The 12368-nt window shown below is 45.3% G+C and overlaps 1 protein-coding gene across 1 annotated transcript in view; it reads left to right on the forward strand.

The window, feature by feature from the left end:
- Window positions 1-12368, forward strand: part of HGD (homogentisate 1,2-dioxygenase) — a 280992-nt gene that overhangs the window by 224955 nt on the left and 43669 nt on the right. Inside the window, exon 12 of the mRNA XM_069635841.1 lies at window positions 1647-1773. Within this exon, the coding sequence (XP_069491942.1) occupies window positions 1647-1773 (127 nt within the window). The remainder of the gene's footprint in view (window positions 1-1646; window positions 1774-12368) is intronic.

Here is a 12368-nt window from a genome sequence, read left to right on the forward strand (position 1 = left end):
TGGATGGGAAATGGGGTAAGGAGTGGGGTTAGCTGTCCGTGATACCACCTCCTTTTACTTATAAAGTTGCCTGAGTTCTAAATGCAAACTATGTGTCTTGCCGGGGCACTATGGGGCTTGAGAGCCTTTTTACCAGAGCATGATGCCTGCCACCAGCCTCTAGATTCACACTTGCATTTGCAGTTCACCTCTCCAGATGGGGCACAGGGTTTCTTCACATTTGGGAGAATGCAGGAGGCCTGAAGAGACTGCAGGAGTGAAACATTGGTTCTAATGTATTCTTATGCAAAACCTATGTTTTACTTTCTGTTAGTCTATGTATATTGAAAATGTGCCAGTATGTGGGATCTGATCCTGGATTGCTTTGCTAGCTGGTAGGAGGTGGGCCATTCACATCTTTGTATCTTCTGAGTGAATTGTTCGGCACGTCACCTTCTTCTCTCAACTTTTCACACTGGGCCAGATGCCATTTTGCCTCCACTCATTTCTTCCGGGTGACATGCTGGGCATATCTACCTCTCCTAGATCTTCCCCTTTACACTATGGGCCAGGCGCCAAGTTCTCTCCGCTCATATCTCCCTCGAACTGGTGGCTGCGCACGGAATCCTCTCCCCAGTCTTCACATTTACCCCCTGGGTCAGGCATCCTCTCATATCGCAGATGGGCTGGTTGCTGGGCATGTCACCCTCTCCTCACTCTTCATCTTTATATCCTGGACCAGGTAGCAAGGTCTCTCGTTTTATTCTTCTTTGGGCTCAGGATGCCGTTGCTGGCTTTCAGCTGCTAGAACTTTTCTATCCAGGCCATGGGGTAGGTGATAGGTCCTCTATTCCCATAGCCTGGATCTTCCTTCTATGCCTCTGCGTGCTCTGCTTTTTTCCTTCCTTTTCCTTCTTTTTTCCCTATCTTCTGTACTTCCTCCACTCCACTAGACTGCCTCTGCTTTTCTATCGCTGACAAGAGCCAAACGTCCACAGGGGCTGGCCTTGAGGACCATATCTGCTGATTGGCTGTTGCTTTCCTCATGCATCAGCACTTTGCTGACATTGCTTGAGGAATACCTACCGTCAGAAGCTTATGGTGAGAGGTTATCCTGTCACTAACTTTCCTAAACGCATGAATGAATGAATTCATGAATGAATGAATGGACGAACGAATGAACGAACGAACGAACGAACGAACGAACGAACGAACGAACGAACGAACGAACGAACGAACGGGCGAACTAACGAGTGTCTCAGAATACAAGGAGTGAAGTTTGTGAGAATAGTGTATATTTTCATTCCCCTAAAAAGGAGACAAAATCCGAAAACATACTTTCACTAATTGTGTCCGAAAAGTCTGGGATTCTACATGTAGCATATAATGACTTGCGTTTCCATCAGCGAGTTGTGATACTGATTTGAAGTTGACATCATGATCAATTGAATAAAGCATCATCTACATAATTGATGCTAAGAGCGGCAAGTCTTATTGCTGGCTCTGCCAAGTTCCACTTTCGATTCTCCTGAGATTGATAAAAAAGACTCCCAATTGGAGGCTTATAGTTAAATACAAAGTTTCATGTGAAGTGATTTTCAGAAGGAGCTCAATAGCTCATGGACGTGTCCTGTTCTTCATGTTCTGCCTCTTATGCCCTCTCGCAGGATCCCTCAATTTTCACAGTTCTGACAGCCAAGACAACGCGCCCCGGGGTTGCCATTGCAGACTTCGTCATCTTTCCTCCCCGATGGGGGGTGGCAGAGAACACTTTCCGGCCACCTTACTACCACAGTAAGTGTTTCTTTTAAAATTGAATGTTGTCCATTGACAAGCAACTGCTGCGAATCAAAGGTGACTTTGGACTCGAAGACACCTGAACTGGCTGCCAGTGGTTGAACCCTTTTAGATATACACAAGTGAGTGCACATTTAAAGCAGGAATAAGAGGTGGAACTTTGGTGAAACACACGCTGATTGTTGTCCCTAGAAAAAACTTGCTAGCCACCTATGTACCTGAGTATCTAGGGTGTTTTAGGGAGCAGTAATTGCCTGCTCCCTTTATTGCCATCAGCTGGGGTTCTGCTGCTCAGCGTACATTATGTTTGATAGCCATGCCAGTGAGGCAATATAGCCATCTCGTTACTCATCCCGAGTTAACCAAAACATGGTACAGAGAGAGTCGGCCTCTAGTGCAGAAGAAGTCAATGCACAGCAGTTGGGGTATCAGAACGGAGTTTCACTATCTTTCCAGTTGAAGGGCGTGTGAAGCAGAGCACTTACCTGATTACTAGGCTCACCAGACACTGGGTGATCTTGAAGAACTCTAGATTGGTTCTGGGCTTCAGAGAATTCATTTTTGAGGATGAGATGGTGGGTGGTGTGACGAATCCTTGGATGTCGTCACTTCTCCCATAGGAAGGTAACCCTTCCCATGGGGCCAGGGTGGTGCGGCCCCAGTACAATAGTCCCCCTGGGGGTGGTACACCGTGGGAGGATCACATGGGAGGGGAAATCCCTTATGGGACGAGGGACGACATTACAGGGAGAACGCGGTATATAAATACCCCTTTCCCCACTCCCTTTCCCTCTTATCCTATTCAGGGTCACGCAGCCCCTCCCTCTTTGCTGTATTTTTGTAGGGTAGAAAATACCAACTCCCTTGCCTACACTGAGACGAGGAAGAATATGGACTACCCATGTGAACATTGTACCTTGAAAACTGAGACAAAGAAGAGGCGCGGAGTGAAGAAGAGTGCCTATCGCAAATCAGACAGAGCCCTTAGTTTATTATTTGAGGTAGGGAAACCCCTCTTATTATTAGGGATAGTTTCTCCAACTCTTATTTCTTTAATAAAAGTTTATAGCAATAAATATGCCACCACTGTGTCGATGTCTTACTTCTGCACTCTTAAAGTGGGTAGGGTGGCGGGATAGTTATTTATTTACTGAGCTCAAATAGGACAGACTGCCCTAGCAAAGCAGCTACATCCACACCCTCCTTCTTGACAGTTTATTCTTTGAGAAAGAGGAGCTAGTGCAGGAAGGATGCACACATTTTCACCCTTTTTCTCATTCTAGAAACCCTTCTGTAGTGCCAAGATGCTGCCTGGGGAATGGCGTCAGGGGACACCCGGGATTTTAAGATGTCAGTGCTTGTGAGGCTTTTTGTTCCTACTAAGATACTTTGGGTAGCTCTGTTGTTATTCACTGTCAAAACAGAACCAGTAACTCCCTGCTGATTATCAAAACATGTGCGCATGGATGCTCATTCCATTCCTCCATCTTTCCTACTGCTTTGCTGAGACCATACTCGACAATGCTGATGCAGAAGAAAAGCCTAACACTGTTGGAGCTGGTAGACGGATGGGTTGTAAACTCTGTGTGCAGTAAACACATCAAGGTGGTGTTCCTCCTATTGAAATAGACATGTATCTGTAGCACAAGGCGCTCCCTAGAAAACACTGATTCCTTTCTCGTGGTCTGAGCCTGAGCGATGGTGATGCAGTTATGCCTCCTCATACCACGATGTAGGTGAAGTATGAATGTATGGCTCATGGATGAATTCATTTAAATCCCTCTTTGTCATATATCTACTCACTTCTATCATCTCTTCCTGTCTACCATTTTAATGGTTTGATACGGTGCTCTTCCCAAACACGATGACTGTGTTAAAGATATGGTGAGGTCGTACACTTGTAGGTCTTGTTCACTATATGTAGCAGGCATCTATCTAGATGTTTCCTCTAGATAGTCAGTTGAATTGATGTTGTAATTGTGTTGTTGATGATCAAGGTGCACTGTTTATGTGTGGGGTTTCTGAGCCTGGGAGATTATTTTCTTTTTTTTTAAACCTTTTTTAAACATACTTTTTTAACAGAACCTGGAGATGTTATTGTTAACATATTTCACTCATACATATTGCCTCAACCTTTTTTTGAAAGCTACAGGACCATGATGAGCTTTTTACATGCCAATAGTTTATTTCCCAATTAATTGTCATTTGTTTACTAATTTAACCTTGTACCCATCACCTATATGACACATTATACACTTAAAATACATGCCAAATCTGAAGTTATAAAATTGCAGTTTTCCTTAAACATGTCTTAATGTATGCAATGTTTGCTACCTCAATTCATACACCATTAAAATAACCCAATTTCATTACAATATACATTATAGACAAAAAAGGGCCACAGTTAATCGTATCTTGGACATGTAGCCAAAATCTTTTTACTGCTTAAGATAAGCTAACTTGATGGCCATTCATGTATCTGTTACAGAGTTTATCCGAGATCAATGCATTTGTGTTTTACATGTATTTTCCGAAGACTTCAATCCTGTCCTCTGCTAATACCAGATAGTACAAATACAGATGTTTCCCATTTGGAGAATCTTTTAGGCTTCAGAAGGAGTATTCAGGTGAAATTTTAGAAATATATGTCTGTTTTTTCTGCGTGAAGTGTACAATGTATTTGTGTGTAACCTGTGTAACGTCCGACTGTGGTGGAAAATTCCAATATTCTCCCCAAAGGGGCTAAGCTGTCACCAACAAACAGTTATTGAGGCAATCCGATTTGTTTGCGTTTCCCCTTAGATTCTTTAAATTGTGCTCTAAGTTGAGTTCCTGATTATAAACAAACTCAATGTTTTCAAAGAACCTCTTGCTTATTTCCCTAAACTTATCAAACTGTTTGTTGCTTCTTTCTGAGATAGTTAGTCTGAAAAGGGGATTGATATCACCCTTTAAGAAATGCATTATCTAGATCAGGCTGCTCTTGCACACAACGCCACAAGTCCCATTTTGAGTCTAATTACTGGAAGCATTACATTATTAGGGCGGAATGCCAGAGTTTCCCTTCCATTTTCGTTAAATCTTAGTCAATATTGGTAGTCAAAAGCTCTGGACCGTAAGTGTCAGCTGGTCTGAATTTTTGTTTGTATATGTACACAGTGATATAAGAGGGTATCCTCCCATTTTGCGATTTTGTCTTACAAGTGGTTGCCCAATGCTGCCACTCTTTTTGAATGTTTGATCAATAATTTGCTGTTAAATTTTCCTGCGAAGATCTCCAAATCCATGTATTTAACCTCTTTCACGGCGTCTAACGATTCATTCGACACGTACCATGTAAAATGTTTTTCCTAAAAGATATTTTCTTGGGATAAAAAGTCATGATTTTGGTTTTGTTTGTATTTATTACCAAGTGATTATCCACAGCATTTTGAGTCATCTTTGTAGTCCAATTAGAGTTGGTCCATACAGCACCATGTCATTTGCAGAGGATGTGAAATGTAGTTTGTGACACTGCATTTGGGGGAAATGTAAAATGACCCTTCCATACCCCAATGAGTTCTGCGAGGTGTATGTTAAAAAATAGTTTGGACCAACAAGAAACCTTATTTTAGGACCACATTAATTCTTCATTTATTTATGAAGTGCCCATTCACGTCTGGATATGTAGGTGTATTCTTAATATAGTGTCAGTATGTAGTCCCTCAATACACCTCAATAACCGCTGAGGAAGACCACCTTTCAATTCGACATATAGGCAGTTGCGACGAACTGTGTCGAGGGCGCGGGAAAGGTCAACAAAGGCCACATATAAAGGAGGTTTATTTTTTCCCATAACGCTCCTTGGCCAGTGTGTTAAGTATAACTAGATTAAGTATCTGAGAGCACCCTTTGGGAAACCCTGTGCCAATATCATATCTGTTAAGCATTCCAACATCAAACGACATGGATCACCCGGAGCCGAGGTTGCCTTAAATCAAGGTTTACACTCTTAACAAATACTTTTTTCTAGGGGTTCCAAATGTCCGTTGGTCTTGATAACATATGTAGAGTGCTTGTATACGCTTCTTCCATATCATAGAATGATTTATCATGGAGCCATAGTTGCACAGTTGGTGTGGACCGTTCACCAGGCTCTCGCTACTTGTCCTCGAGCCAACACAAACAGAAGTCCAGCCAGTTTCCTAGCATTTGGGTGGAGTATTCTTTGTGTATCCGAACAAACCAATCGCAACAAAACCCTTTTTCCAGAACTCTTATACATCATAGCACTGTCAGACAAGGCACTCTGACCAGATTGCAAAAATATTTGCTCAGGCAATGGATCTCCCTCGTTTGGGCTTGGATCCTCTTCATATCGAAATCGAAGACTTTCGAATGTGCCATGGATTTTGTTTAAACTCATCGCACATTCATCGCAACTCATTGCAAGACCAATTCAATGGTATCTCTGACACACAATGCAGGAGTCTTGAGTCTGGTTTTCTGGCCATATGCTTTCTGCTAAGAAGGTTTCTGAAAAGTATCGGTTTCTTTCCGAAAAGGTCAAGGGTATTTCTCTCCTTGCAAACCCTTCTTGGTTTCCTGCCTTTCTCCCCTCGTTCAGCTGCCGACTCGAAAACTGCTGTTCCTTTGTGTGCTTTGCCTCGCTCCGAGTGTGCTCTCATGCTCCGCCTTTTGTCCGTGTTGGTAAGTTTAATTGAAGTACGGTGTGAGTGATTGTCAGCAATTGCCTGACTTCGTCTGACCATAGTAGCGGGACATGTCAGGTACACTGCTCGGGTGTGATTCTGTTTTCTCCCAGAGCGGCCTGTCCGTGTGAAAGTGTTGGAGAAGGGAAAGTGGGGGGGTAAGGTTCCCACGTATCCTACCTGGTAGAATGGGGTAAAGGTTTTACAATGGGAGGTATAGCGCGTCTCGCCAAGAGAGAGATCTCTGGGGACTAACGGTTGAGACACCTTCTGCTTTCTCACAGTACCCAATCACCCCCTGTGGCAAACGCAATTCTTACTACATCCATAATAGTTCTATTGAACCGTTCATCAACAGCATTACCCATAGGGTGATGTAAGGTTGACGTTAAACATTGAATTCCATTTTCCTCTAGACATTCCTTGAATTCCTTTGCAATAAACTGTAGTCCATTGTCTGAAATTAACTTCTTGGAAAACCGTCTTACCAAAAAACAGCTTCCAGAAACTGTATACATTTTCTCACACTAATGTTTCTTAACACGCATATTTCAAGGCCACTTCGACAACAGGTCAACTACTACTACGATGTAATTTCCTTGAGCTCCTCTCAAATTCAGTGTACCTAATATATATATTTTTTTAAATAACTTTTATTGGCATTTTTATAATACAACCAACAACCGACTGCTTAGACTGGCAAGGAGAAAGGTTGTCGCACATACACATCATAGGATCACTGCCCATCTGTTCTAATAATCATACATTGCAGGTAATCACACCTGCTATATACTTCCCGGGGGCAGCCCCTTCCCCGGGCCATCTCACGCCCTGCATTCCCCGCCTCCCTCCTAGCCCCAACAGAAAAAACAAACTTCTAACTAAGCACGCTTTCCCCTTCAGCCCACATGCCCGCCCTCTATATCCCTTGCCCCTATCCGTTTACCACCATCGTTCATTCCCGCTGGCTTGTATGCTCAGTCTGCTACGACCTGAGCTTCACGGGGGAGGTTCATCTGATCGTGCAAACATGTGTAGGACCAGAGCATTCCACCCAGCAATGTCATCACTAACCTTGTTCTGCCCTCTGCGAGCCGCCCTGTACCACACCACTGTCTCTGCTGTCGCCCATTTCTTGAGGTCTTCCCACCATGCCTCCACCCGGGGCCCCTACATCGAAATTTCCATGCCATGGTGATCCGACGTTCGGCCAGGACGCAAATAAGATCTTTCATTCTGGCTATAGGAGTCTGAGAGCGCTTCAATTTAAACAGTCCTAATAAGCACAATTCCAGGGGCCACTCATGCATGTCTATCCCCGCTATCTAATGTTAGTAACCTGAAGGTGACTCCCTGGCTAGTGCCCAGGGATCTGTCATCCAGGGGGCCAGGACACAGCCATCTCTATTGGCTCCAGTACCTGGGGGTGGACCAGTGAGGGAGGATCACCTGGATGGGGGCTCCTCAGTGAGTGGTAGTGGAACACCGACAGGTGAGACGGAGAATCCCCCTTCCTTCAACACCTTTTCCCTATCCTACCACGTAGAAAGAGAGCCTAAGACTGCATACAATAGCTCGAGTGTCTTGTAGCAGATGTCAACGGTACACAGGGCAAGCCTATGCCGATGAGCAGGAGCGAAGGAAGCTCCCACGACCGTGGTACCGGCCCTATACTCCAATGAAGAGGAAAGCCAAGCGGTTCAACACAGCCGGTGAGTCAAGGGGAGAACCGATAAGAACTGGGCTGTGTTGATTGAGAATCGCAAAGTGGCAAATTTGAACTGTGAAAGAATTGTTCCAAGTGTTAAAAGGGAGAACAGATGCAGGGGGAAAACGGCACCACGTGGGTGCTAACTCGAGAGACTCTGGTCGATTCCCGTGTGAATGAAACTGCAGAAACCAGAAGGCTGCAGAAGGAAGAGCTGCCCAGTTAGGTCAAAGTGGTCATACAAGAGGTTAAGCATAATCCCTGTACAGTCAAAAGTCTTTGATCTACAACTATAAAGAAAGCAAGGGAAGTAAATCCCGCCACATGAGAAAGCAAGGGAAGTGAATGCTGTAACCATTGGTGAATGTGAACTTGGTAAGAGTTAACCCGGCCTAGGGATGCTGATGAGAAGGGGGCAAGTCTAAAGCCCCAAGAAACAATGTGAACCAAGCAGAGGGATGTCCACGTTGAACTGTTAAAAAGGACAGTAAGATTGTTGGATGAGAGGGGGCAGAGTCTAAAGTCCTGAGAAACAGTGTGTTGACAGAGGTGAACCCGGCCGAGGGATGTCCACTATGAACTGTTTGAAAAGACATTGAGAAACCAAGGGAAGTGAAACCCGCTAAAGAGAAGAGAAGGGTCCGAGCCCGACGAGGGCGATCCTGCTGAGTTTGAGAAGGGTCAGCGCCCAGAAGAGGGGGAACCAGGGGTTGAAACGATCACCCTACGTGAAACTGTGGTAAACAAGTGCGAAGGGTCAGTGCCCAGAACAGGGGTACCCACGGGTGAATTCATCACCCAGCGAACATTGCAAACAAACTTTCATTTGTTAAATTAACTATATTTTGGAACCTGAGAGGCCCTCGAAAGCGTGAGAACCTAGCTATCCGGGGTCTTGATATCATTAAGGAACTTTCTATGGATTTGCACCCAGAAGAGGGGAAAGTAGTCACCCAAAGCTCATGGAAAAGAGACAGTTTATTTGTTTTGTTATTTGAATACGTCAGGTCCTCGAAGGCAAGAGACTTTCAAGTGAAACGAGACTTGGCCACCAACAGCCCTGATAGCTGGAACGGAACTGTCATCCCCAGACTGTACTGTGCTCAAGCTCCCATTTTACCGCATGCTCAAGACGTGGGGAAGGGAGGCCCAGGCTACTGCATCCTGACATATTATTTGAGAATACTTCTTTCTTTTCTTGTAAACTATCCTGCACCCCTTTTTTGTATTAGATGTGAGGTTTGGCAATAGGTTTCTTAGCATAGGCCCTTTTATTTTGACATAACGCCACTAGGACTGCCTTATTTTCAATTTGATGGTCGACGCTCACTCCCATCTTAGATTTAGGTTTAGTTTAGGTGTTTTTCAACCCTGCAAACATTGTTCAATAATCACCCTTGTAATGTGATCACTTGTGTCTGTCTTTACCGTTACCACCATGAGTTCCTCACACTTGACATTATCTTAAATTTTCTCCCAGAATCTGACCACTGGGCACGACCAGAACATATGCAGTATGTCCGCTTTATCATTTGCGCACCTTGGGCATTTCTGCTGCCCTGCTTTCTGAAATAATGAAACAGCATACAGTGTCATATATGCTCTATGTGTAACTTGCAGCTGTGTCAACTTAAACCTGGCATTTCTCGACACTTTCCTCGTGTACAACAGCACTCTAGCCCATTCCCTGTCAGTAAAGGTGTGTCCAACATCCCCTGGTTTGCTCACTGTTTCTATCATTAGTTCATAGAGCCTGTAGATGGCGTGGCCTCCTTCCGCCAGGTCATATATTGTGTCTAGCATGTCATCCCCAGTAATTCCCGTCCTTACTGCAGGCCACCTACGCCTTACCATCTTGGACATCCTATGATATGTGAGAAACTGCCCATCCGAGATACTATACTGCTCTGCCAGTTTGGGTAGGCTCCTCAGCACACCCTCATGAGTCACGTCCACCAACGTAATTATCCCATGTGGTTTTCAATGTTGTCTGATGGTGCGTACCACCTCCCGCGACCTGCCTCTGATCGCAGCTAAGGGTATGTTGTCAGAATACGGGTCCCGTCATCCCACCAGTTTCCACATTCTGTGATGCAGTGCCTGCCCCAGCTTCACCAACCCAGGCCAGTGGCCGAAGTGAGCGGGAGCGGTGCTCCTATACTTTTTAAATTACCTTGTACAGCTCCTATACTTTTATTTTAAAAAGAAACCGTTCCGGAATGGTTTTGTTTTAAAATAAAAGTGTAGGAAGAAGTTGAAACCTTCACTTTCAGTGCACTGCACTGAACATTCCCTTAAACAGCAGGTGCAAGCGTTTGGGGGGGTGTATTGTGTGTGGGAGGGGTTGTGGCAATGGGGTTTGTGGGGCGCAGGGGCAGGCCAGCAAGGAACATAGTTCCACTACTTCTTTTTGTACACTTCGACCACTGACCCAGGCGCATCATCCAGCTCTCCCGCCTTCACCCAGAGCGCTTCCTTTAAGTAGAATGGCGTGACCCCCTACCCCAGAAATCGTGTGTCTAGTGAACTCGTCATCCAACAGCCCCTCTACAACAAACTGAAGCTGGTAATACACCTCAAAGTGTGGTGCCCTGACACCACCATCTTTATAGTCTCTGCGCAGCGCATCCAGTGAAATTCTGCACCTCTTTCCACCCCAAACAAACACCCTCACTGTGGAGTCCAATTTATGGAAGAACTCTCTAGGTATCTCATAAGGAACGTTTTCAAAATGGTACAGTAGACATGGCAACACCACCATTTTGAGGAGCGTCACCCGATCCATTACGGACAGAGGGAGTCTCTTCCAAAAGGCCACTGACTTCTCAACCCCATGAAGCACCTTCAACGTATTTACCTCATGTTCCCTCTCTGGTTCATGGTATATATTCACCCCTAGGTATCTGAAGGTGTCTGCCGTCCATTGCAGCCCCTGGTTCGTTAGCCGCCTATGCTCCACCCCGGACAGGCCTGCCAGTGGGAACAAGCTCGGTTTTTCTTTGCTAATGGTGATTCCTGATAGCCTTGCAAAGTTATCCAGCACGGCCAATATATGTGGCAGGTTCTCGTCAGGGTTCTGTACATACAGCAGTATATCATCCGAATAAAGCGAGACCACATGCATATCCTCCCCGAACAGGATGCCCGCTTCCCTATTGTCCCTTCTAAGATAGACTACCAGCGGCTCAAGTGCCAAGATATACATCATGGGGGAGAGTGGACACCCATGTTTGATGTCCTTTCCCAGTTCCCACGCTTCGTAGACATGCCTTCCTGTCTTAACTCAGGCCAATGGTCAGGCATATAACAGCTGCTCTGATCACGCAAAGCACGGGGCGACTCCAAAGCGCTGCAGTGCCGTGTGTAGCCAATCCTATCGACTGGAGTCAAAACGCTTTTATTGCGTCTAGGGAGGCAACCACATACTCTGCATCCTCCCCCTTAATTTGTTTCATGACGTGGTGCAATCGGTGCAGGTTCCAGGATGTACTCCTGCCAGGACGTAGCCCGCTAGGTCCGGGTGCACCAACATGCCAATCACTCTCTTCAATCTGGCCGCCAACAGTGCTGCCAGTATTTTACAGTCCTGATTTATCATCGAGAGTGGCCTGTACAACCCACATTCTAGCAGGAGTTTCATACCCAATATATATACTGCCACTACATCTCACACTCTATCTGGGACAGGAGTTACCTTCATACGTGGCGTTCTTGTCTGCAATATTTCTTACCCTGAACACCTTGAAAACTGAAGTTATATTCTTTCCTGCTAATGTCCTCCCTCCCTCTCCCTCTGTTCTCTTTCCTCCCTCCCATCTCCCTATCTCCTCCTCCGCCCGCAACCTTGGTCTCCACCTTGACACTAACCTCGCCTTCACTCACCACATCTCTCTTACCTCCCGGTTGTGTCGCTTCCACCTATACAACATACGCAAAATTCGTCCCTTTCTTACTTTCCACGCCACTAAACTTCTAATATCTTCTTTAATCTTCTCCCAGCTTTTCTATTGTTCTGTGCTCCTCTTTGGCCTCCCTTCCTCACATCTAGCCCCTCTTAAATCTATCTACCATTCTGCCATCTGTTCTCTCTTTTCTCCCACCAGGACTCTATCTCTTCATCCCTTACCTCTCTCAGTTGGCTCTCCTTTCATTCACAACTTAAATACAACTTCCTCTGTCTTGTTTTCAAATCT

Source organism: Ambystoma mexicanum, chromosome 7p, assembly GCF_040938575.1.
Source record: "Ambystoma mexicanum isolate Mex_15411 chromosome 7p, UKY_AmexF1_1, whole genome shotgun sequence".
NCBI lineage: Eukaryota > Metazoa > Chordata > Amphibia > Caudata > Ambystomatidae > Ambystoma > Ambystoma mexicanum.